Source organism: Orbicella faveolata, unplaced genomic scaffold, assembly GCF_042242905.1.
Source record: "Orbicella faveolata isolate gen_17 unplaced genomic scaffold, um_ofav_v1 contig_13, whole genome shotgun sequence".
Lineage (NCBI taxonomy): Eukaryota > Metazoa > Cnidaria > Anthozoa > Scleractinia > Merulinidae > Orbicella > Orbicella faveolata.
Window position 1 is genome coordinate 4262787 of NW_028301540.1, and position 27739 is coordinate 4290525.

General features: G+C 39.9%; 1 protein-coding gene across 1 annotated transcript; it reads left to right on the plus strand.

Moving 5' to 3' along the window:
• The first annotated feature begins 616 nt into the window (after positions 1-616).
• Positions 617-27677, plus strand: LOC110060661 (rap guanine nucleotide exchange factor 4-like). The gene is made up of 36 exons (XM_089284143.1): positions 617-972; positions 3642-3693; positions 4807-4897; positions 5709-5797; positions 6476-6546; positions 7398-7473; positions 7556-7619; positions 7998-8059; positions 8761-8992; positions 9724-9898; positions 10443-10527; positions 11080-11140; positions 11675-11751; positions 11952-12019; positions 12831-12909; positions 13537-13655; positions 14171-14253; positions 14372-14450; positions 14810-14893; positions 15624-15705; positions 16276-16358; positions 18849-18894; positions 19279-19354; positions 19751-19897; positions 20397-20494; positions 21184-21309; positions 21856-21942; positions 22543-22634; positions 23384-23474; positions 23824-23874; positions 24092-24131; positions 24276-24323; positions 24934-24998; positions 25870-25924; positions 26067-26121; positions 26318-27677. Exons 1-36 carry the CDS (start codon positions 938-940, stop codon positions 26388-26390), a joined length of 2997 nt encoding a protein of 998 aa, XP_089140269.1. The 5' UTR covers positions 617-937; the 3' UTR covers positions 26391-27677.
• The last annotated feature ends 62 nt before the right edge of the window (positions 27678-27739 follow it).

Consider the following 27739-nt stretch of genomic DNA (forward strand, 5'->3'; position numbering starts at 1 on the left):
CGGGGGGAACCTTTATTTTTTTTAAGGGGAAGGGGGGAGTTGGGCAATTTTCTAGGACATGAATTTGTTCTCTCACCTTTAGGTTGTGCATGACTTTTTTTTGGTGTGCAATAATAGCTTGTGCAAGAATGTTCTTTTAAGTCAAACACAGGACCTGGGTAGAAGAAAGAACTTGCTAGATTATTTTCTCATGGCTCCCCTTGCACAATTTTCTTTTTTCAGCCGTCTTTGCTGTGCAGGAAATTTTTTTCTAGAAATTGCTCAAACCTCAAAGAAATAATGGTCCGTCCCTAAAGTTGATGTTCTGCCAGTGTACGTCTCTCACACTCGCTCTCTGCTCGCTCGCGGCCGTCACGCTAGGCCGTGACTCGCCAAACCTGTGATGGCCGCGCGAAACTCATGAAGGAAAAAAGTGGGTAATATATACAGGTTAATTAGTGTCGTTTTTGTTATTTTCGTTGATATCTCTCCGGTTTGCGTGCGTGCTCATTTTGAGTGTTCCGCTTTCTGAACAGCTAAAATTAGTAAAATAGCTCAGTAGCGTGACCAAATGATGTAGTAATTACTCGCTACCACCTCTTTGATATATTGATCGCAGGGTTTATATGAGAAAGTTGGTGCAGCAAGCATTGAAAGAACTTCCAAAAGCAGAGTTAAAAACCTTCCGCGATGCAATGTGTTGTTATGCAAGGATTCAACCTTGCCTCGGCGTTTCCTATGATCTTTTGTGACTCTGTCAATATCGAACCATTTGATTGGTCAATCTCTCAAATACGCGGTATTTTGATTTTGCGCCTTGTCCATTTCGCTCAGATGGTGAATGGTTTGAATAGCGGAAAAGTTAGCTCTTTTAGCATGTCGCAATTTGAACGTTTGAAAGCGAAAATTATCGTCAAAACAACCCAAGAGTAAGTGGGTGTTTTTGATATTCTTCACCATGGTAGCTGAATGGATTTCTTGTCTAGAAAAGAGGTAGGGTGAAATTCTAATGTATTCTAGTCTGATTGCCTCTACTCCAAAGCAATAATTGCCCATGCCAATAATAGCCATTACTGTCGTAGCATGCATAACACCGTGGAATCGTTGTCGTAGATCTCGTAGATTGCGGTCCATATTTCAAGTCTTGTTTCGCATCGACACCGTTACATGTAATATTGAGTTGCAAAAGTCTGAATGATTACGAAACAACTCTGCCCAGACATCTGAAACAAATCGAGGTTATGCAAATCGATTTGTCAGTGGTTTGAGCGGACAAGGAATGTTGTTTTGATGAATCGTCGCAACTTAGAGCAAAGGAAGTTTTGAGTGATAGTTGCTACATAGATGTAAAATGCTTTTCTTCATGTTTGCGATGCATATATATTCACCGGAACTCGTGAAATAAGACGAGATGATCCAAACAGCTCCGATCCGACGACACCCCTTTCGCCGGTAACAAGTGGTTGCATATGAATCATGGTCATTATTTGCTGTTTGTATCTTAACTGACTTGCTGTCTCGACGAGCATTCTAAGGTCTATATGTCGACAGACAGAAGTTTCGCTTGAATAAGTTTGGAAGTTTCACCCGAACGACCCTCGGAAGTGATTTTTATCAGCGGTTAGAATTCTCTTACTCTTACTAAGCTATACTGTGCTTTTGTTTGTTTATTCAAAATTACAGATACCAATTTTTGGGCGAGAGATTTACGATCAAAGAAAGAGTTTTCCAAATAAAAATATTGTGTGAAACACAATACAACACTTTACTGTATCCTCTGTATCGGTCTGGCACCACAAGGACTGCGATCTCGGTTTGTAGTGATCACACTTTGAATGACAACTGAAATTTGTTGTTTGTCGTCAAAACAATTAGCCGCCGTGTGCCAAAGTGATAAATGGTGAACTGACTTAGACACTCCTTCTTTCTTGGTAATCTAACTCATTTCGAGATAACAAGGACACAATCTGTAGCTTATCATAACTGATTTGATCGAGAGAAGAGCTGCGATACTGTTAACACTTTAACGGGTACCAAGGTATTTGGTTGACTACGACAAGCCTTGGATTCTGCAAATCACATGACAGGTTTGCTGCAAATTAAACGTAACATATTTACATTTTATTACAGTGAAGTGCCATCGAAAGCATCCACGATTCTTATTAAAGAACAATCAACAATTACATGCCGTACTAAACTAAAGTGCCTTCAGACTGATTTGAAAAAATCTAGTGGTCGATTGAATTCGAGTTTTCCGGGTTCAATGTACAAAGTAATTGTCTGAGGTATGAATAAAATTATTCTCTTCTTTTGTCAATTGTGAGAAGGCCGGATCGAATGCAAACTTTGCTGAATCCCGTTCAGTTTTGCTTTTTGCGTTTTCTGATATACCCTGAATGCAAGGTGGCACATATAAGCAGGAAGGGGCGAAATTAACCCTCGAAATGACAGTATGATTAGCCTAAATCATAGAGCGCCTCGGTTAGCCGAGATAGCGGCTCCGGTCAGCCTAAATAGCCCTCAGGTTAGCCTAAATATTACTATCTCAATAGTTAGCTCTCAATGATTGCAAGGCTTACAGACACCCGTATCCCACACGACACTTACCCGCGGTTAGTCCGTTATTTCGGCGCCCGTTTCATGTATTAAATACGCCCACATGAAGGTAAAGTGTCAGTTTCTCGTAAATCATGTATCGGTAAAAAGAACTGTCCTTTGAATTAACAGTTTGTTTTTCAAAACACGCTCTGGCTTTCCTTTAGAATGAAAGTCGTGAAAAGCATTTTTCAGCTTGTTCAATCTCGGTTTCTTCTAATCACCGGAGGTTGAAAATGTTAAGGCTAGTTTCCATGTGCTTGTTACGATCATTGCGGTCGCTTCATAAGAAGTTGAGCGATTTTCTACGATCGCTACAGAATAAAAACAAAAAAGAAATGCACAAGAGGACCTGGATCAAACAAACACGAGCTGAGTTCCACTATATTCTGCTACAATCTCTGGAGAGTGGTTTCAATATGATCTAGACCAAAGCGATCGTTGAGATAGAGTTGAGGTCTACCCCTATAGGGTACATACTCCCATATATGGGCTGTATAGACATGTGCCACGGGATAGGGCAGGGGTTTTGAGTTTCTCCATCTTTAATAGGTTATCATTTTTGTTCCTGTTGGAATTGTGTTCCCGGTGTGATCCTTAAATAGGGTACCTAAATTGTATCAGCTAAAAATTGCAGTGCGTAAATGAAAATCAAATGATCTGTTTAAACTGAACTATCCGTTAACTTTGAAACGAAATAAAGTTGACCCGTTCACGCTATTCTTGGTTTTTGATTTTCATTACATACGGTATCAATTTTCTTTTGTTTTATCCTTAAACAAGAGATTATAATCGCTTGCCTTAATTAAGGTCAGGGTTTGAGACCCTGTGCGGCACACACCTATCCGAATTTACGGAAGTACCCCCCCCCCCCCCCTCCAACCCCGGTCTATCTGAGCGATAGTTGTCGCTACGATTGTTACGGTTGCTGAAGAGGTTGTTTTAATCGATATCATCCCAACTAACGCTGAACGTCTTCTTCAGCGATAGCAGGTATCGCCCGCCTTTAGAGGTGAAGATTGTTGTGTTGCATGAAGTCATCTATCTGTTCGTTTGTTTTCTTGCAGACCAGCGGACAGAACAGGAGAAGATCTCGATATCATTTATTCCAGACTAAAGGTGTGAGGAGTTTCTTTAGGTTTTTTGTTCCATTTGTAAGCTTAATTTTCTGCCCCATTACGCCCAATTTTGGTGTTTTTCATCGGTTTTTCAATAGCACCTTACTTATTTTTATCATTTGCCCTGCTCGAGTTTGTACTCGTTTCTTTTTCTCAGCTTACGGTTTTACACTGTTCTAAACCCTCAGTAGTTGAGGAGAAAAGAGGGCGAGCAATATCCCTCTTTTTTTCGCTCTTCTCCAACTGCCAAGAGCCTGGAACAGGGTAGTATTACGCTGGATCGTCGTCGTCATCATCATCATCATCATCATTATTTTTTATTTGCCAGTAAAAAGTATATTTTCCCAGAAAGGCTTCCCGAGGAGGCGGAAGCCTTGGTCGTTCTCCTATACTTGCGCTTCAATATTATTGATCAGAGTGGGTCTGTTAACTACAAAAAAGACCCAACTGAACACAGAAAAACACAAACTCGGTAATCAGGAGGTTCTATGAGTCAATAGCACAAGCTCCTCGAGCTCACTTAACTCATATTATCATGGGCTCTGATGGCCGGGCTCTACCAACATTGGCCTTTACGATTTCTCTTATCGCTGACCTACCGGCGAGAGGTCAGACTGAACAGCTCGTGTGTTGTACAACCCTAAACAGATCAGAATTACTACTTTGGACAAATTAATTGAAAGAATACCTACATTTTCCCGCTACACTGACTAAAACCCAAAACTTTGTTTCATGAATGGAGGTTACCCCCCTATCTACTCCTGCAATGGTTTGGAATGATGCAAGATTTGCAAGGGCTTTTTTTTTTCGGACCAAACCATCATTTACATGTAATGGGGAGCGACTTTGATGTGGTTTTAGTATCGCGCGCGCAGTTAATTGTTTAAATGTTGATAAAACTCTCTCAACAATTTGTTCCAGGCTTCTATAGCTAACCCTTATAAATAGATTCAAATCTAACAAAATCTCATGCAAGTGTTAGGATTAGTTTTGTCGATTCGTTTTGTCAATTACTGGCAATGCAATAGAAAGAAATTGTGGTAGATCAGAGTAGTAAACTTTGTTGAAAAAACAAGACGAAGATGCGATGTTCAACTTGTCTATCTATTTACAGGACCTGAAAGCATTTGAGCGATTTCATTGCACAGTTCTTCAGCAGATCTGTTACTATGGATGTTATCAGGATTTGGAGGGAGGAATCACATGTGAGTCATAAAAAATAACTTTTAGTCGCAATTGCAGACAGTCAAACTCAAGCGAAGAGCTACGCGTCATCCAAACTACTTGGTTTGTTTACCAACTTTATATAGAGACGGATGGCTAGAATTCGAAAGCAATCTCTCAGACTGGTTTTCTATGAAACGCTATCTTAAAACGTAAACTTAACTGATAACCTCATCCACTCAAAGCAAGCATAAATAATGTATTAATCAAATGTGGTGAGACCTTGAGTGTGCTTTCCATTATGCCAGAGTGACCGGTCATAGTCTCAGAGACCAGCGGGACTAACCGACCTAAATGGAGTGACATTTTCCGATCAAACCGGGCCAACCAAAGGGAAAAGGGCGGGAAAATAACAAACCGGTGCTAAGTGCGTGAAAACGGCTACAGCCGCACGTTACGAAAATCAAACAGGAAGTGGATTTACAAAGCTACCTCAAGTTAAGGTGTATCCTAAAACATTGTTTCTTAACAATAGGCTTTTGTATTCGAAGTTTGGAACAACGCTCAAAAGACATCTTAATCTAAAAGGCCCTCGTGAATCTGATCCTAGGTTTTTGCTGGCTTTACTGGCTCTGATTGGTAAACCTCACGTTTGCTCTGACCTTTTAGAGCACACCCTAAACGAGTTTTTTAACAAATCAAACAAACGCGGTAAAACAAAGCACGCGTTCCTGACTTACGTCAGTCAAATTGTTACAAACTATTGTGTGTTTTAAAATTCGGCATCCAAGCGAACTCCTTTGAATGCACTTTCTAGCAGCGTTTAGTCAGTTGTTTATGTTTTGTTCTCAGTGTTTCGTCAGGGTGACATTGGTTTTTACTGGTACGCAGTGCTATCTGGTACACTTGATGTTAAAGTGTCCAAAACGGGAAAATATGAGGTATGGATTACACGAGAACTAACGCACTACATTCCATAGCGTTTGATACGACGCCGGTAATTGTATGAACTTCATCGATCGCGAATATTTAGGTATCGTTGCAATAAACGGACATCTTTAGAGTTTTTCACGAATTGGCACTGCTTACATTTTTTTCTTCACCTTTAAAAATATAAACGATTTTTCGATAAAGTGTTCTTTAAATTTCTTCATGTTTGAAATGACCCATCTTTGGTGAAATGCTCAAGCAGTTTAAGAATGGAAGCTCATGAAAATATTGCCTTGAGGGAAGTGGAGGGGTTCGTTTTTTCAGGTTGAACTTTATTATGTTTTGTATCCAAATATGATTATGTCTTCGTGAAAAATTGCTGATGATTACTAAGAGGTCTTGGTCGCTGGGACAAAGAGCTTGCAATAGCTGTTATAACAGTTGAATCTGCGATCAAAACCGAGGAGAATCGTCAATACAAGGCAGAATTGACCCTTTCGTCTCGTTTTTACGTCAAACCAATGATATAGCAGCAAAAACAGTTAGACTATTGGCACGTCTTATCAATGTTTCTTTCTACGCCTCGTGATTAGCAACCAGACCTAAGTACAGAACTCGCACGTTTATCTACTGTTTGAAAATATTTTAACCTGCAGAACAAAATAAATCGCAGTTGTTAATTTTTTTAGGATGCTGAAATGATCTGCACTCTGGGGCCTGGAAAAGTATTCGGCGAGTCAGTACTGGATGATACACCAAGGTACGTCAATCGCATTGTAACATTAACTGGAATTTCTATAGCCAGGGGCGGATCTAGGGGGAGGGTGCAGGGGTTGCGTACTCCCACCCCCCCCCCCCCCTGAGATGAAGCCTTCTTCTTCGTATTCGCTTTTAAGATTTGTTTACGTCACCAGTCAGTTACGCCATTCCTGAGTGGCGCACCCCGTCCTAAGAGAAATCCTGGATCCGCCCCTGACAGCCCTGTCCACACTACACCGAAGAAATTGGAAACTGGCGTTTTCACTTTGAAAACGCATCAAATGTTTTCCAACGTCCACACTACGCTGGAAAACGCTGCAATCACCGGTAATTTTGAATTTGTGTTTGAGGAAAACTCGGTCAGGGAAATCACCTGACTATTGTGATGTCATCGTTTTCGAAAAGCTCCGTTTTCAAAATGTTTTCCGTCCACACGAAAACGCGAAGACGGCGTTTTCAAATTCCTCCGGTTTGAAGCGGCGTTTCCGAAAAGCTCCGTTTTCGTGACTGATTAGTGTGGACGGTAAGCCAAACCATAGAAATAAAGCTGCGTTTTCAAATTTCTTCGCCGTACTGTGGACGGGGCGTCTCCACCACCCCTCCCCCAATGAGAACGTAGAATGGAGCAAAGACATAATAGTTTTACAAATCACACACAGTGAGTTTGTTGCATCAACAAATTTGTAGAAAAGTCGATCTGCATAATTGCCATTGAAATTTGTTATGCTATTAATAAGACGTAACTTCTTTTTTACAGTTCTTACAGTGCTCTGAGGTCTAGAAAAGTTTCTCGTGAATGAAGTTTGACTTCAAATTTCTCTTCAGCTGATTATATTTCTTTTTCTCCATAAGGCACGCTACAGTTATTACCAGTGAATTTTGTGAGTTGCTGTTGGTGGAAAAGAAGTATTTCCGTACCATTTGGGAGGTAGGTCAAACCTTTGAACCTCAGGCAACCTGGAATGAAAACTGAGAACTATTGTCACAGTAACAAACTTCTTTTTTCCCAGCGGAACAAGCGGTATCTGGAGGATATTATTGTCAGCCCTTCGTCTCCCTTATTTGGAGTACAACGTAAGGTTTCAAACATTGTTCTGTAAAAAACTTTTTTTTTTAACTAAGTTGTTAGGGGCCAACAATTCTGGCCGGGTGTAGAGGGTGAGGGGGGTATTTCATCCTTACGCTAAGCCAGTGAGTCTGTCTGTTAGCAAAAAGACCCTATATCTTCCTTACCTTCTTCTTTGCATTTGTCCACTTCTCCCCTGGATAGGCTTCCAGTCCATGTAAGAGTAAAGTGTCTTGTCTAAGAACACGTGAAACAGTGAGCTGGTCGAATCCAGACCGCTTGTAATGATCTAGAAAAAGTTACACTAATCATTAGGCACTCGGTTTTCAAAAACTTTAAAGACATATTGGTTAGCTATTCTTGATCATTTTTTTTTTTCACTCTAGAAAAGAATGGAAAGCCTCCTGAGGATAAAAATTCCGAGGACAAACGCTATGCTATGATTGCTGTAAGTTTGGCTTGTTCAAGGGACACCTTCATGACAAATAACAACAACGATAACAACATGTTCTTAGGACTTCAGTAGTGTGAGACTGCTTGACTTAAAAACAAGTCAAATCAAGTGCCAAAAGATCTATATTACGTCACTCCAAACGTCAAAGAAGAGGTGTAGTTATGTGGAATTTTTACTATTTTTGTTAATGACGTCATCAACGCGTCTGTCCTCTAATAGAACCAATCAAAACGTGAGAATAATTCGAAATATTATAAAAACCGGAACAGATAGTACGTGAGTAATGTAGGTTGTAAGTGAACGGCATTCGTGATAGAGCGTTCACGTTTAGCAAATTTCTACTGATATGTGATAGCGCCCCCCTTTTAGTTCAGTGTCCATAATCAAATTTCCTTTCCTGGCTTCCATTCTTTGGAATAGGTTTGGATATGTATGGGTAATCAAATAGTGGCGGGTGAAATATTAGGAAACAAGTTCACGCGCGTTTTGTCAAACACATCGTGAGACAAACGATAATACCTTATTATTATTGTAACGTTTCACCGCCATGAATAACTACAACCCTTTTTCACGACTGTGGTTGTCGCTGTTGTTATTATTGTTGCTGTCGTCGTCGTCGTTGTTGTTATTGTTGTTGTTGTTGTTGTTGTTGCTGTTGTTGTGTCTCAGTACCAATGTTCTCGTTTACCCTGCAGTATCCATCTGAAGCCCTGATGGAAGCAGGTCTGGTTCTTCGCTACAGAATGCTTCTTAATCAGTCCCCAAGACTCATCCGTGATAGAAAGCGTGACAGTCGTACAGTGAGCAAGTGCTTCATTGGATCAGAGGCAGTTGATTGGCTGACTCGAATAAGCCCAATGGTTCATGGTCGTTTTCACGCCATTGCTATGCTGCAGGCGCTTCTTGAAGCGGCTGTCATAACTCACGGTAAGAACTGGTGCCTAGCTGAGTGCCAACATTCTTTTTCTCCGGGGAGGGCAGGCTCTTCGATATTTATTGCTACCACTTGTGGGCCTCGTCCACAGTACGCCGGAGAAATTTAACAACGCAGCATTATTTCTACTAACGATTAGACCTACCGTCCACACTAATCCGTCACCAAAACGGAGCTTTTCGTAAACGCTCTTCAAACCGGAGCAATTTGAAAACCCTGCTTTGTGTTTTAGTGTGGACGGAAAACATTTCGAAAACGGAGCTTTTCGAAAGCGATGACCTAACGATAACGAGCTTTCCTCAAACACAAATCCAAAATGACCGGTGATTGTTGCGTTTTTAAATTTCTCCGGCGTAGTGTGAACAGGGCCTTAATTACGGCTGTCTAAATGGCAAGTACCATTCCTCATTTTTATTTGGTTTCGTTTTGCTTTGTTCAAATGGTAAGCCCAAACGGACTTGTAAGTAGTCGCAAGTGGCCACAAGTGGAACTTGCGTGTAGACTTCCGTTGGGTGGCCAAACGGACTCGCGAGTAGACGCAAGTTGCAGGGAAACCCATTTCGAGGCTACGGACCTAGTCCTGCGCGGCTAATATCCTGTATTTCATTGGCTAACAGGTTGCTAAAACAAACTTACGTTGACGTGGGTTGGGTGGCAAAACGTTGTGGTAAGTTTTCGGCAATGACGTTTTCCAACAGCGTTTTCTGTCTTTTTTTATTCGCAGTGGGTCATGAGTGCGAATTCAAAGACACGGATAACATTTATCGCTTTGCTTTTGATGAGGAGGAAAGCGATGGGCCTGGTGACGGGGCATACAGTGAAGAGGACCTTGATGACGTTTTGATCATACTCAGTAGGTCTGGGCCTGACGCTCAGCTGAGAATGGCGCTAAGAAAATCGTGAGTTAACTGTTAAATATATTGAGAAATTACTGAAAAGGGGTGAACACTCTATTGGTCTCTCGTCTTTTGCTTTCTAACCTTCTTCCACCTCCAATGGTTTCCAATAATTTTTACATAAAACCCTCAAAACGAAATACAAAAAGACGCCTTTTCAAGAATTGGAGCTAAACTATGGAATCAGATACCATGCTCTCTGAGAGAACTACCAAAATAAAAAAACATTCCAATTTAGTACGTATTAAAAATATACTTCTAAGTGTTCTAGAAGAAAAAATATTCCTTTATTGAGGTACCCAAGATTATTTCTAAAGTAAAATATTAGAAGTAAATAATAAAAAAAGCAAATGACCAGCAAATACTATGCTCGTGTTTTTCTTAACCCGTCTTTGCTAAATTTGTCTCATGGAATCCCCTCGATAGATGTTTCGTTATAAATGGTGGCCCCCAATATTTGCAGGTTACTTTGAAGGATACTGCGTCACGTGACGCGTTTTGAAGAATCGCGTAGGCTAAGATATTTGTTGTTATCTTTGCATTTCAGTTCCATGGACAGAACTCAAGATGACTTGTCTTTAATATACGATGAACTTGTTCACATGAAGGCTTTTCAGCATCTTTCAACCATGGTAAGTAAATGATGTTCTGAAAGTACTGAACAACAACTACAACATCTTTATTTTCTCAATGCAAATATGAATATTATAACATCGTCAGTATATTTACATATGTTGCATGTTTCAGATAAGGTAGCTGTGGTAGTCTTGTTTTAATGAGACTGGAGACTAAATGAACCGTTAGGTTTTAGTCTCTAGCCTAGTTAGGTCTAATTGTAGGACCTCAATAGAGAGATGAACATAATTTACTAGTTACAGTCAGCTTTTCACTCGCGATGCGCGACAGTAGATGCGTTACCAGCAGCGCGACAAACGCCGTCGTGAACAACTGCGTGAACTGCGGAGAATCGTGTGCAAACGTGCTGGGAGCACAGTTCGTGCGGATCAGTTTGGAAAAAAAAAAAAAAACACGTTCAAAGCTTCAGAAAAACTATTCAATTCCCTTTTGCCAAGTCTAGAATGGAGAATGGGTAGGGGAATAGGCCTTAAAATGGGTGGGGGACGGATGGGGGATGGGTGCGGAGAATTTTCTTAAGTGCCACTTCTCTTCTCTTTTGTCACCAGGTTAAGAAAGAACTAGCTTCTACTTTCGTGTTAGAATCCCGTGAAAGAAAAGGAACTGTGGGTAAGTATCCTGATAGAAATCCTTTTTTGAAAGCAGTGAATAAAACCGATATAATGTCGCGAGTAAGGTTGCTGGGTAACTCGTGACACAAGCTTCACGAATATGAAGATCTATTACCATAGCAACGAGCTGTCATCGCGAATCCAGTTGAGCTAGTTTTTGGTGAATGAATCTCTGGTGTGTTGTGTAAGTTACCCATTGTTCACCGTCCACATTAGACCCACTCTGCGACAAATTCAGACAGGCGTCAGGAGTTAAAGTAAACGGGAAAATGTTTCTTCACTCACAGTCTACGTGCAATTAAAAGTGATAGAGCTGTGATTTGGAAAGTCTCCTATTGGGCGCGTTCCTAGAAATCTATGTAAATGATAAAAACAAACAGTTGTGTCTATTAGTTTTAGTGTGAATTGCGAAAGAAGGTATGCGTTTTCATACAAAATCATAGATTTAAACGACGCTGGTTTTCTGTGACAAATCATTATTTCCAGCCCAATAAATGGCTTTTTGTTTCCTTTTTTCTTTTCTGCTTTGTAGTGTTTAATGAAGGAGAAGAAGGCATGTCATGGTACATTATCCTAAAGGGCTCAGTAAATGTTGTGGTACATGGAAAGGTAAGGCGCACTAAAATCGCGTCGCTCGCAGCTCCCACTTTTAAGGCCCTTTAAATTGATTAATTCTCCGATGCACTGAACTTATTACTGACTGGAAAGAAAGGTGGTATCTGGTAAGCTTGGTAGTAGTATAAGAAAAATAGTATTCAGTGCCACAAGCTAGTCGGAGGAAAAATTATTTCTTTCTTATCAATGCCTAGGGTGTGGTATGCCAACTCAACGAAGGAGATGATTTTGGAAAACTAGCCCTTGTCAATAACGCTCTAAGGTAAAAGGAGTCAACATGACCTCGCTTCATTTCACTGTTATGAAATCGAATTTTACCTATGGATGATGAAACGACTTCTACACTGGTAGAATCATACTGATTCGACTGTTCTGTGTACAGTTGAATTGGTGAAACAATGGGAAGATGCTTAATGACAACTTACACCACGCACTACATGTATTAGGATTGGGCTCATGATTATAATGTCGCTTTGGCTAAGTACAAAATAGCATTTTCAATTAGCCAATCAGAAGCCGTGTTAGTACCTAATCGTATCTTTTGATAAGCTTTGGCCGCATATCAGGTTCGCTTGCTCTTGTCATAGGTATTTTGGGGGCGACTACCTCTCGCCAAAATATAGTAATCATGGTAAGACCAAACAAACCTAATGTGTTTCCGAAGCTTACAGGAAAGGTGTGATTTGGTATAAATACTAAGGTAAGAAAGACTAATAACTAGTCAAGAATAATCCATCTTACCGCTTTAATGTTGCATATTGAAATAACTTTTCAAACTTTAAATGAATTAGGTAATGATATTTGCCACTAAATGAAGTAAAAGAGTGCACTTAGGCTGCTACTCTCAAATCGTTCCCAACGAACGTGCGTTTATAACTGAGTCATAGAACACCAGGGCTGGGCTAACCATGAGGCGTAATGTTTATCTTTTTCTGCCTTATTGATTCCAACATCAAGGATTAGAGATGGTCTTAAGTTGTTGGTGTTATTCAGTCTAGCTATATAAATAGTAAGAGACCTATTCCACTATTAAACAGACCACAACAAAACGTTTGATAAAACCTTTTCTACAGAACAGCCACAATAGAAACTTCTCAAGACAACTGTCACTTCTTGCGGATAGGGAAAAAAGACTTTAACAGAATCCTCAAGGTAAGAAAAATGTTTTACTGATTAAATTATTAGGGCCGCGGCTTATATAAGACGCGAAACCGCTCGTATAAATGGTATCGCGGCTTGTTTGCGGCTTACGTAAGACGGTAACTCGCACTGCGCAAGCGCAAGTTTTTTCCGCGCTCCTGCGACAGCTCACGCAATTCCGCGATTGCTATGACAACTAACACAAGCCAGGCATTAGTCGCGAATAAGCCGTGAACCATTTTTACGAGCACTTCGCGTCTTATATAAGCCGCGCTCGTATAAATGGTCCAGTTCGCATCTTATGTAAGCCGCAGCTTGTGTAATCCGCGGCTTATTTTTCTCGTATTAATGACCCCATTGTTTGTCTCGCTGATCGAGCGGGCGAGCGAACGACTGATCGAACAGCCGAGCGACCAAACGACCGAACGGCAGAACGAATTGGCAGGATAAGCAGACTGACTGACTGACTGACTGAGTGTTTGACTAGGTGAATGAATGAACGATCAAAGGAACAACCGAACGAACGAATGAAGAAAGAAAGGAAGGAAGGAAGGGAGGGAGGAAGGGAGGGAGGAACCTGCTTGCTTGCTCAGTGTTTGCTTCCTTCCTCCGTTAATTTTTTCACATTTTTAATACTAGGATGTCGAAACAAACACAGTTCGTCTTAAAGAACACGGTCAAGACGTCTTGGTCTTAGAGAAGATGAAGATACGTACAATATTTGGAGACGAAATAGGTCAAAGACCGAAGTTGCAGAAGTAAGTAGCACGATTTGATTGCACTGAAGGGGGTCTGCAGTCCATATGCTTTGAGATGGTAGTAGTATGATTGTGTAGAAACCTCAACTGGTAAGTCTTTGGACTTCGATGCACGGACGGATTTTTTGATTTGACGGTAACCCTGTTCTAATTCTCCCCGAATCGTTGCACATGGTCTCTCCACCAAGGAATGTCAATAGGTAACACTGAAATGTTGGAATGGTGGGACAGACTGGCTAAATTGTTAAAGGAGGGGGGGGGAGAGCTTGTGTTGTACAATCATCCCCTCCGTCTAAGGAATAGTAGCATTACTTGTTGAGCGTCAGGCGGCAGAAGCAGGCTCAGCTTCCTGCCTCGCTGAGAGTCCCTTTGTAGTGTTCTTGTCGTGTGCTTGGCCAAACTCTCCATCCAGGATTATGAATGGTATGCTAGTCCATTGCACTTTTTGTCAGCTGAACACGAATGAAAATTAAATGAAAATTAAATGAAGACCATTAAATATTACGTTGTTTCAGGTACTCGGTCATGGCTGGGACTCCCGAAAAAATGGTGGAATACCTTTTAGAAACGAGAGTGGATAATGCAAGCAACTTTGATGGTAAAAAAATAATGAATTTATAAATGTATATCTTGACGCATTCCTAATCATTTTACTGTACATTTTCTGGTTGCTGTCGTGGTATGTATTTATATCGTGTTTATTTTTCTTCTTTCAGATCATTTTTTACATGACTTCCTGATCGCCTTTCCGATTTTTATGAGTACGGACAGGCTGTGCCGCGCGCTGCTCTCCAAATATCCTTTTTACTAACAATATGCCAGGATATACGTCATATATATACGTCAATTTCCTTATTCAATACGGCTTCTTCACTCTTAGCCGAAACTGACTAAAAAGTTCAGTTTTGTCTATTACGATTAAGGGAATCGGACTTAGATTTGAGCACAAACCAGGCGGGAAATGGGATCTGGGCCAAATTTGGGCTGGGAACTGTGACGAGTTTAGCCTGCAATAAAGAATGCGTTTGGTGCAAAATATAATGACTTTTAACAATCAGCAGGGAGATGTGATATTTTGATTTAAGGTTCAAGAAAGTAAAGTGCATAGGAAAAAATAAAGATTAAAAGCGTTATTCTCCTTAATATTGACTTACTTATGATAGAACGGACTCTCTCATCATCGGGCAGGACGAGATCAGAAATATCACCGCTGAGCACAAAGTGGCTATCAAGAGAAGGTAACAAGGACTGTATCAAAATAACATTGAAATAACGATTAGATTGTAAGATCGAGCGCAGCCTGAGCCGACTATCATGCATAGAAATCGAGGGCAAATAATCTAATTGCTCTAGTATAAATCTACCTTAGTCGTTCAAAACTTTATCTAAATTCTCTTTAGAAACACCTCGCAGTGGCGAATCTAGGGGAGGGGCCCGGGGAGCCCGGGCCCCCCTATTTTGGGTAAAAAAAAAAAAAATCGCAGAGGGAAGAAAAGCCGGCAGGGCAAGCAAAACAACCCGCTGAGTTTGTTGTTTGTTATCGCCTTGCTCCGAGGGATTTTGTCTGTTTACGCTGGTTTTACTCTCTCCTAAAATGGTTGTCTAAATTCCAGTTCTATCAGGAATCTGAGATCTCCCTCCTCCCCTCCGGGCAGGAGTCTGAGAGCATTAGAACTATGGAATTTCAAGTCCCTGCAACATGACATGTGATGTTTTATGATGTGAATTACGTCATGATTAACGAACAGCCGTCATATATTTTCGATTTTCCGTTCATGCTCTCAAAAGATTGATGTCTCTAATTTTATTAAATGCGCGATGAAGATTTCATATCAAATCAGTGGTTTAGCGTAGAACAAAATTTCGAGACCATTGCCTCCACTGTTGGATTTTCCATCCTTTGCTCTGAATAAGATTAATGTTGAGAATTTCGAGAGCATGACCGTTTGAAAAATTGTTGTATTGCAGGGTGGTCCAAATGACACTTCGCTGGAGTTATTTGGCGGGAAATCTATTTTTGGAAGATAAAAATATTTGTGAGTTTCTTGAGGTAAGAGATGAATGGATAAAATGAATACAGTGTCTTGAGTATGCCAAACAGAGTTTTGCGCTGAATTATCTTGCAGAAAAGATCTTTGTTTTCTTTAGAAGCAGACGCCTCAGCAAGGTCCAAGAAACGATTTTAGCCAGCGGTTAGAATTGCATTTAGTTCAAGATATGTAATGACTTTTAATAAGGGAGCCACTATTGTTACTATTGTACGTAGCCCAGAAAGTGATGAGCGATCGAATGAAAACGTCATGCAGGACCAAACTATAGACACTATCTAAGCGTTGACACCAACCAAATTCTCAAAGTTCGGAAAACTGTTCGCTTGACAAAAAATAATTAATGACGGTCTGAGGACAAATATCCGAGCATATCAGTTTTCGCCCAAATTTGATGCATGCTGATGTTTATATATCTAACGCGCGCTCGTGAAATATTTGGTAATTATTTTCTGGTAAAATAGTTTATGTACAGCGTTATCACATTTGCCCACGAGTGCTAGTCAGAAATTGTTACCGGCATTAGCAAAAAGTTTGTTTTCTTGAATTATGGTATACTTCTTTTCATATAGAAACTGATGGTAGCTTTGGAAGCGGACCAGCTAATTAATGAATTTAATCTAGTGAGGACTTCAATACTCAAGCTACAAGAAAGGTAATCCCACAATACTCAAGCTACAAGAAAGGTAATCCCGTGATACTCAAACCACAAGAAAGGTAATCCCATAATACTCAAGCTACAAGAAAGATAATTGCTTTAGTGAGTCTTAGTTTGTTCTACAACGCGGTGCCCTTTTCAGCCTGGAACGTTTTCTGTCGTTTCTAGTATTGTATTTGCTCCTTTTGTGTCTTTGCCACTCAGGATATTTTGTCATTGTAGGAATAAACTTGCTTAAGCCACATGGGCCTTTATTGTTTTCGGTACATATATCTTCCTCCTTTTTATTAACCGCGCGGCCATGGGCCGAGCGCGGTTCTAGGTTTACCCGTGGTTTATTTTTTTTTTTTTTGTCGGTGACCAGACGCAGACCTCCGCTCGGCCAAATTCCGAGTCACGCAACGTGTGATGTTTTTTCCGCCAGAAGCTGTTAAAACATTAATACACGGATAATTTTACGGATATTGTTTCCTTTGTTGTGGGTAAAATATATTTTCTTTTGGTTTTATCGAAGCGTTGGATTCAAAGGGAATAATAAATACGCTAAAAAAAGGTATTACGTCAGCCATGGACTGCGGTGACGTTGCAGCTTTCACTTTCGCTACGTGACTAATAAGATCGTGTTTACTTTGGAAGTTTATTTCGCCAGAAGCGACGGTCATTAATTTATTTGCAATTTTGCGAGTATTTCTTGTGGTTTTAGGCAAATGAAGTAAATTCTTTGGCTGTTTCATCGCAGCCAGTTCATAGATCGGAAGGAAAATGAAATATTTGCAAGCCAAGCAAAGAACATGTCAGGACATGCAATGATTACGTCATTGGTAGGGAAATAACCACCGTACTAAAGAAAGCCGTGGATAACGCAATTCTTGAGTTGTGTGACTTGTGTGACTTCTTTGCTAGCCCTTTACTCAAGGGAAAAAACAATTTAATTTAATCGTGATTTTTAAGAAAGAAAGCTGTTGTTAATAGTGTTCGTATCTTCATGCCCATACGTATCCCGAAGAAAGTTCCAGATTAAGACTATTACGTCATCGGAGATTTCACACCGGTTACGACTGATGGTGCAATAATACAGTTTGTGTTGATCAAGTAATGTGGTGTCTACAGTAATCAATGAATCATCAAGGATTGCTTTTGGAATGTACACTGCGTTGCGACTGTAGTGCTAAGAAAACAGTTAAATTTTAAAAGCGCGGTTATAAGATCTAACAGATCTTCTTGTTTGCCTTTGTCTTCTTACACGAAGAAGCTTCTGAACTTGATCATTTCGGGGTCATGGCGGGCGTATGGAAAATAGGGAATCCGGAATCCCCGTCCGGAACCGGAACCGGAACCAGACATATAAAAATTCGAGATGTTTTGAGGGTGCTAAGAGTTTCATCTCCACGTGTAATATTATTTTCTGTATGTCGCTTTTGTCCGGCCGGTGCAAACTTTTCTTCCGAACTGATTTCACATACACGTGAATGATGCAACTTGGGATCAATAAGAATAACTGACATTAGTACTCCTCCCTTTGCTGAATTTCTCTCAGTTGGAAATGGATGATACACTGAAAAGGTACGAACTTTAAGGGCATAGAAATTTTCATTAGTTTCAGATAATTACATTGAGTTTGAGTCTAGTTTGGAAAGATGTTCACATTATACAAATTCGTGATAAGCGTTGAAACGTATCAAATGTACTTGTGAAAATCTGAGCTTGTTATCATGGCTTGAATTTAAGCTTGACTCTATATATGGAACAGCATTAGCTGCTTCTATGATTTTCAGTGATTATACGTTCTGCTTTTTTTGTAAAGTCATGTAGAAGCGTGATGTATAAGCTCGCTTGAGAAAATAGAACCCATGCCTGTGCTAAAATAAACAAACGTACGCTCTTTCACGCGGCGAAATGTTGTCGTTTTGTCTTTTTTTCTTTAATATTTGCAGATTAACGCGAAATGCATATCAATTGCAAAACAATATTTGCCCGTCAAAAGAAACGAGGTAAAAGATCAAGTTTAAATTCAAGGCAGACCGTGTGGCACGAAATTTTTGCGGGAGTGTTATTTTGCGCATGGGCGATTTTTTGTATTTTGCGGAAACCAGTTTTTGCAATTGTGAAAGACTGGTTTTTCTTGATGGGCATTAATTTTTGCGATTAGCAGGAAGTCGCGTTTAAATGGAATAACAACATTTGCGTTTTTCATTTGACTACAGGCACTCGACAAGTGAAACAACATGAAGAGATTTAAAACACGGTACTCAGTATCACTCTATTACAATTACATTTGCCTTAGTGTGGAGACGAAAATTCTTGCTAGAGCAATTACTGTCCTTAACACCCTAAAAACATCTCCAATTTTTATTTGTCTGGTTCCGGTTCCGGTTCCGTTTCCGTTTCCGGATTTCATATTTTCCATACGCCCGTCATGGCCAAACCTCGGCGTTTCTCAGTTGCGTTAGGTGATTGATTAACCTTATTTTGTCCGTTTCTCGTCAGATTTCCCGATGTCGAAATGACTGATGGTAATCTGTCCGTTCAAATGGTAAACTGAGAAGTATTTAACAAATTTAATTTTGCTAATTTTTGTGTTTAGTTATAACTCATACAGATGTCTTGTTCTAGTTTCGGCTATGATTAATTTCATTTTGTCACTCAGAAGATTGTCTCTTGAGGACTGAGCCCGCGGTGGTTTTTAGGCGGAAACGTTGCTTAGTAACACGAGGTAGCCATATTGTTTCACGATGACGTCACTGTTGGTTAATTCTCTCTATGAGACGCGCCCGCAGGGAATCATGACAGCGGTATTCATCAAAACAAATATTCAGTCCAACTAAGAAACCAACTCTCTGTCATTGTGGAAATCGTTTGAAATGAATAAAACGAGCCTCAAAATTACATTAATGATTATTTTTCTTGTCACACACAGGCCCGTCGTCGCATGGGTGTCGCTAACATCGCAAACGATCTAACGGAGTATAGATCTATCCGAGGAACCGACCAAAGTAGGTACCATTTCCCGCTCTAGTTCCGAAGATATTCTCGATATTTTTTTCAGAATGTATCCTTTTGCTGTTTTGGTTAGCAATAAAAACAAGTCACATTAAATATTAAGATTAATTGAAACACTTCTTTGTTCCATTGAAATAAACGGTTATGTTTGCTTGCTCCAGCAGTTCCTCTCTACCCAAGAATAAATTGGAGTTAAAGAAATTTGGGGAAAATGCTCTGTGGGGGAGGGGAGAGGGTGCCTGTGATGGACTGCGGGAGTATCGATACTTGCATTCACCGTCACAAAAATATGAGACACTGTTCTATTAGACAAGTAGGATCTGAACATGACTATTAAATTTTTCCCTAAGGTCACTTTTTTACAACTCGTTCATTAATTCTTATTTCAGATATTTTCCGTGTGTTCTGCGCTGATCATACATACACAACTTTGGCGTTGCCGTATAACGCCACTGTACAGACCATTGTTAACACTGCGGAAGAACGCGTTTTGTTGGGCGATGACTGTGTTCTGTGTGAAGTCAAATCTTCAGGAGGTTTGTTTCAAAAAGGGAGATAAAACTATTAGAGGAGACTGCCTGGTCGGGTGGATAGGTTACCGTCTCACATCTGGGAGGTTCGAAGCCCCCATCCTTCCACTATGGTTGGATTTAATTTGTTCTCGAAATTCAGAGTTTAGGCTCGATTTCCGCTGTGCACCACAAGTTACTTTATGACATGCTTTCGTGTTTGGTTGAACAACCTGCCCGTTGAGAATGTCTCAAATAGACGTGACCTCTCCGAGGCCATTGTAAAACGTCCGACTCACCGTGACATTTGCCGAGCCTAATGTTAATGAGCGCCACTGTTTTTGCCAATGTACATCCTTAGATTGGGCTCATGTGAAGTTCAATTTGGCACACTAACTGAGGCCAAGGTACATGTCACACCCATCGTTTGCGCGTGTATTTGCATTACGTAGGGGGAGGGGGGAAAGACAGACTTAAAAGAATAGACCAATTCCGTGTTGATATGATGTGCGGTTCGTTTTTACAGAGCGTTTCCCACTCAAACCGCACGAAATTTGTGTCACGACAGGACTGAGCGTGAACGGAAGGCTGTGCATCGCGCCAAGAGAACATTTGGATTCGTTGGTGAGCTAGGCTAGTTGGACAAACTTACAAACCATTTAAGACTAGGTTAACAGTAAAAACAGTAATGTTGGTAAGGTGTCCTATTGCTTGGCGGCTTAGCTAATCAAAGTTAATGTTAGTCCGAGAGTCGGGGTTGTCATAGTAACAACCTGTCGTAACCATCGTAACCACCTACCGATGCCAATTTATTGCAGGTGTGCATGCGGCTCTTTGAGAATCATAGGAGAAAACCATCTCAAAGTTTTCAAAATTGATTGAAAACTTTATTTAGTGAGGGAGGCACTAAGAAGTCATAAATTGTAGGCGAAAATGTATGTAGCACAAGAGAAAACTGGCAGAGTACTTGTTACGAAGTTGTTGTGCTTGTAAGCTGAGAAGACAGCATCAAGTCAAACGATTATATTTCAGCTTTTTAAAATGAGGGGAAAGGTAAGTTGTGTATATACACTTTTAACTGCCTGTTCCGGTGGAGAACATTTGCAAATATCTTCCCCCGACGTTGGTATGTTCTGTTCATTTTATATTTTATTTATTTATTTATTTATTTATTTATTATTATTATTATTATTATTATTATTATTATTATTATTATTATTATTATCATTATTATTATTACTATCATTATTATTTATTATTTTTTCTAATGCTTTCAAAGGTTAAATTAACCTTGTGTTTCATCTCTGTCCCAGACCCCTACTCCCGACCAAGAAGGTCCCACAAGTAGTAACCTGGCATTCCTGGAGTCAGTGAGTTCTAAAGAGCTCGCTTATTACATCTCGCAGTATGATTACGAGCTCTTTAATGCCGTCAATGTTGTAAGTACCTCCATCTTGCTCGGTGTTGTGTTTTCATTAGCGAGACATTAGGGAATGTAAGCAAACCACGACGACAACGGCAACGAGAACGTCACCAAACAAAAAGGTTCAATGAGCAAAACAATAGCTGTGCACTTGCGTTATAAGTCTTTGTACGTTTCTTAGCTGTCCTCTGCAAAACAACGACGTGAAATGACCAAATTCTGCGTCGTCTGAAGAACGCGAACGACGACGGCTAATTTTTTTTTTTTTTTATTTGGAATTGCATATTTAGTCCGAGCATGTTTTTAGAGCCATTGGCGTACCTAACAGATCTAGACAATCGCGAACTTCGCTGATAAAATATAAATTCAGTTTTTAATAGGCGTCGTTGTTGTAGTTGCTTAACCTCCCTCGACTCTATCAACAAGCCGCCTCGGGAAATTTATCAATTGTTGGAGAAAGCAAGACCAAATGCGGAAAAATCGCGCATGCAAATGCTTGATCGAGAGTCACTTTAGAATTCATTTCGAACTGAACTTTCCTCTATTGTAATCTAATTTGCAGCACGAATTTGTTTACAACATTTTTGGGAAAGAGAACTACAACCAGATCACAGCGAACCTTGACCTGCTACTCAAGCGGTTCAATGAGGTGAGGCACTTCATTTGTTCTTCTCACGAAGTATGTTGACGCCAAGCGAAGCTACAATTGCTTTTTGCTGTGCTCTTGACCGGTAAAAAGAACACGGGTATTCTGATTTGCTCGAACATGCCGTACGGCCTCCTTTCGACCAATGATAGAGCTTAGCAGACAATCCATCAGCCAATCAATCAACCGATACATCAATCAATCAATCAATCAATCAGTCAACTTTCTTCACGCAATCAAAGACGGCCGAAACTGGACGCGAAAAAAATTCATACTGATGACGTAGCTCTACTGAGGTCCACAAGGCTTCTCTGATTGGTTGTTTTTTGCCCGAGAAAATTCAAAATTGCGAGAATTGACAAATCAGAGACATGTAAAGCTACGTCATCAATGTAAAAGTGTTTGGATCCAGTCCCCGTCGTCTCTCAAGCGTGAGAATAGAAGAACTGAGCTTCAGAAAAGGGCAGTAAATTGCTTTGGCTGCTTTTGTTTAGTTTTTTGTAAATATATGTTCCTGTAAAATTTTAGTATCAGACGAACATTACACTACTTCTTTTTATATTTGTCAAAAAAGGAAGGGATTTTTCATTATTATTATTTCAGGTGCAGTTGTGGGTCGAAACACAGATTCTACTCACTCAACAACTCAACAAAAGAGTTTATTTGTTGAAAAAGTTCATTAAACTGGCCGCGCAGTAAGTAATCTTATAGCTACATAAATCTTTTGTTTAGACCGTCCGTGTTTAATGTGCAATCGACCATGTTGATTACTGAAATGATCAATTTTCAAAACCGTTGTTTGGTTGTTTGTTTGTTTGTTTGTTTGTTTGGCTGGTTTGCCATTGAAAACTGGGGGGAAGACGAGTTCTATACGTAATCGAAACTATACATAAATGCGCATGGTTTTATACTTGAATAGTTAAGTAATTTTTATAAACTTAACGTGTCACACATTTGCAGGTGGAAAAGTGAAAAACAAAAACAAAAGTTTAATTATAGCTGTTGTTTAAATTCGCCACTTTTCTATCGGTACTGAAAGTTATTTTTAAGCTCAGCAAACGAATAAATGCCTACACGAAAAGTACATCTAAAATTATCATAACTATTGCTTACCTTGGAAAGGTAAAAGGTGAAGCCTGCATACGAGTTAAGTGGCCCATCAGGCCGGCGCTTATCTCCGGTTTCTTTAACATGACGTGACTAGGAGTATTTCTACTCCCCCCTGGATGGGATGCTAGTCCATGACAGCGTTACCTCCAACATTTAATTCAGAGGCACTGTGAGAGTGAAGTGTCTTGCGACAGAACACGACACAATGTCCCCGGCCAGAGTTCGAACTCGAATCGCTCCCCCGGCCTCGATACATAATGTTTTGTAGTTCTCTCTTACCGCAATGACTTGAAATGAATTGTTTGCTGATTGCGTTTTTCTGTCTATGTTGCAGCTGCAAGGAGTACAACAATTGGTATTCGTTCTTTGCTGTCGTCATGGCACTCAACAGTGTTGCAGTGGGCCGCTTGTCACAGACATGGGAGGTGAGTACTACGAGAGGGTGGAGTGATACGATCCAATTTCCCCCTCAACTGGCAACTCCCTTGCATTGGCTAGCGACTACCCAAAATCAGCAGAAATCCTCATGAACTGACAACTTCTCTTCTGTCCGGAAGTAGCTTTCATATCAAATCCAAGAGGACAGAGGTTAAGAAAGTTACTTTCTCCGTTGAGTGCCTCTTTTTGCTACAGTTCGTGTGGAGACGGAAGAGGGACAAGACAGGGACAAAGTCAACCGCCAATGAGTTGCTTTCTTTTCCAAGCCCCTATTGTACTTTGCGCTCGTTTTCTTGTGTGTAATAAAACAAATGGTTTTTTTTTATTTTTCTTTAGAAATTACCAGGAAAATTCCGAAAAATATACGAGGAATTTGAAACTACTTTGGTAAGGAATCTTTTTGATTTCTTTTGATCCTCCTGTATGCTGTATAAAATTAACCTTATCAGCCAGACAAAAGAACAAAAACCGCACACGGCTTTTACCTTTACTTCTGAATTGAGCAGGAAATTAAAACTAACATGCACATAAAGGTGTTACAGCAATAGTGGGAAGACTTGTTTCAATGTAATGACTAATATGTAAATTGTACCTCCTTTTGTAGGAGCCGTCTAGAAATCATCGTGTTTACCGGCTTCTAGCTGGTGAGTTTACTGTCAATCAATTAAATAATAAACGATTGCCTCTTAAAAAATGATCGATTCTGTAAGATCGGTGACGTCTGGACTTTTTGGACTTTTTGACGAATGATCGTTACACCAACTGTTTTTGTTTTTGTTTTTTTGTAGGAAAAATGAAACCTCCCATCTTGCCATTTATGCCACTACTGATGAAAGGTATTTGGATGTAAATGACTCGTTTGTGGTCGGAAAAGGACAAACCAGGGCTTTTCTAGTAGCGAGAAATTGATAGCACTATATTATATAGTCGAACCCTTATTAAACGGCCACTCTGGGGAAATGGAAGATGGGTTCGTCAGAAACTAGCACGAGACTTGCTAGAAACGCCAATTCGTTCAAGTACAAACATGCTTTTTAAAGTCAACATAGAATCGCGCGAGGACAATAATAAACGCGTGTCTGAATGTTTTTATTAGTGGTCACTTTCTATTTCAGACTCTTATCTGTCATCGCCTCTTCCAAAGCAAAGCCAAACTTCGCTTTTTAAATTTTGGGTGGCCGCTAAAGATAATAGAAAACCTCCATCAGGAAGATCAAAAGGTGGAACTGGACGCGCCTCGGAACCGACTTCGCGCCTTTTTCTCGTGTTTGTGTCCGTTGTTCATTTACATCATGTTCATCGACGAATTTAGCGAAAAAATATTTACACTGATAATTTGCTTTGTATTTAAGTTCATTCTGAACACTATTTTAAAATACGATTTTAAGCGCTCGTGTTTTTTTTAGCTTGAATATATGACTAATTTTCCCATTTTTTTTCTTATAGACATGACATTTACCGATGTAGGGAACAAAACGCAATTTGACAATCTAGTGAATTTTGAGAAAATGGTGAGTTATCTCCTTTTTTTCATTAATTTTTATTTCGCCTTTCAATAACATGCGGACTCTAAAATTCAAAGCTCAACCGACACTGCTGAGCGCTGTTTTGGTGTTTGAACTGTGCTCAACGACTTGATTACCGCGCGTTCGGCAGTGGTCGGAAGCTGGGAGGAGCCGCCGAACATTTGATTGACGGTAGAGAAAGACGCATTTGTCGATTGAGCTTTGAATTTTAGAGTCCGCATGTTATTGAAAGGCGCAGTAAAGTGACTTGACTAGCTCATCTTGCGTCTCTGTGTCTGTAACACTAATAGGAAATTGTGTCAGGGTTAAACCAGAGAAAAACGATGAATACTGCAAAGCCACTCAGAAAGAAGACCAGATTTCAGCAGCAATTGAAGCGCACTCCCGGGTATGTCATCGAAAAAGCCCCCTAAAAGAGACGAACCTGGGCGTGCCTCGAGCTTTACGTAGACCCCTGAAAAGAGGGAAAAAGATTTTTCGAGTGCATCCTTTAAATATACTTTGTAGGCTAAAAAATAGAGGCGTTTCGTGCTGCACACTCTAAGTGAGACCAAAATTTTGGATTTACACCCCCGAGCGAGACGACGAGCACCACCGAACTTTTACTTACGGGAGTCCCCACCCCGACACCCACCGGGAGAGGACTGTACCAGTGCGGATCCAGGGTTGAAGGAAAGGAGTGGGGAGGGGAGGGGAGAACGTGCTCTATGCAACACGTGACGAATGTTATGGTATTTTCTCAGTTTTTGAAAACTCACAGCTCCTAATTTTAAGGTGAGCGTTAAGTTCTTTTAACAGTAAGAACTTAGTCAAGTTTAGTATAAGAAAATCTTAAATTTTTTTCACTGATTTTCAGAGAATGATTTCCTCTACCGTTCGACTTATCCAATACTGTCGCAGCGAGCCTTTTAGTAAGTAGCTTTACTACAAAATACAAGATGTTTATTATGATTAACGTTCTGTCTTTATGTTTATATTTGTCTTCTTTGTAATTTCATCGCGTCATTAAACAACAAATTCAGAACAGGTTGCTTTTTGTTCCTTTCCTTCCAGAGGCTGAACCTCCATCTCAATTAAAAATGGCTCAGGAAATAACCATTTTTGTGAGGTATGAAAAATCGGGTAACAAAGCTTGTAGTTTACAAACGACTCTGCTAATTACGCGCAACGTTTTCGATACTTTGGCACGTTTCCCAAACTTTTGAGCCAATCAGAAAGCCAAGGACAGCTCGTGGATTTATTTGACATTTCTGAACTTTAAGTATCGTCCCGTGAAGTTAATACGGCTTTGTTTTATTCCACAGAAACTTGCACGTGATTGATAACCAGCGAACTCTAACCCAGCTCTCTCACAGACTGGAACCAAGAAAAACATAGCGAAACTGGTGATGAGCATCAACAATCGTCTGTCAGATAATCTAAACCGTTCATCGCGAAGTGTCAATTCCCTTTAGATTCGTATGGTCTTAAATGCACTTTCTTGATTCATCAGTCAGTTCTTCTGTTAGTAGGTCATGATATTTTAAGCGAATTCGTTGCGTAGAGACATGATTTGACACGATTTTAAATGTCGGCCGGGTAGTTCACAGCCCGATTAAACTAAACCAGGGTTAGAGAGAATTTTGACTTGAGTTTTGTGACTTTGCAGTGGAACTTTCTGGTTTTATTATGTGGCCTCCTGTTTTGAGTTTGAATAAACTCAGGCTACACAAAACATCACTCAGTAAAGCAGTGCAAAACATTTCTATACAAAAAAAATTATACTTCAGTTAACTTTTAATCCTGGGTTAGCGTTAACCGAACAGCGCGGTCCTGGGTTTGGAACGGAAGAAAAACGAAAAAGTGCAGCAGTTCTTCGTTAGTTTTCAACACCGGATAAATCTGGAACAGATTAAGACAAATTTTTGAAGAAGTGGTATATTCTACGCAGCAATACCCTTATTTTCAATTATGCCGATATCGTTTTAGATTAGTTGAAAGTAACTTCAGTTCTTCAGATCCAAGTTTGTACTTTGAGGAACATAGACAAACCGGCATCGCCTAAGCTATCATGTGAGCTAGGTTCGTTAATCTTGTCAAACCTCGTCTTTTACATGTTTTTCAAATCTGCACGGCGGTATCCTAAACCTTTTGTTACCGTTTCTCGTCGTTTTCAGATTTTTTTGGTATTTTTCTATCCTCGATGCCAAGTTTGTTTTTAATTCCTCTAGTCTTGCAAAGAAGAATTGACTGTTCATAAAGTTGGTAGTATTCGAGGCTCGTTCGAAAATGGCTTGGCTGTCGCATATGAAGATTTACGATTCTCGCTGGTACAAAAATTTTATCCATCGATGAATATAGATTAACAAAATTTATATATGATATTAAAATACAATTTAAGTTATTGAAATGCACAGAAGTATAGACAAATTATATTCAGTCAAAATTTATGTCAAGGTTAGAGATATGCATTTGTTATATACCATTGGTAAACGAGTTTTTTTTTTTCATATATTCTGTAACTTTATTGCAATATTTTTTCCGCTTGGCCCAGCCACTTGGCTCGATTAGCCTTCGTTATTTCTAAGTGGCTATGCTCTGTTTTTCATTGTTATTTTTTCACATTGCATGTATTTATTTTTATTGTAAAATTTTTCTGGGTACGAAATAAAGATTGTTGTTGTTGTTGTTGTTGTTAATTATTTTGATCATTTTTATCTAATTGTTATCACCCAAGAGATAACTAT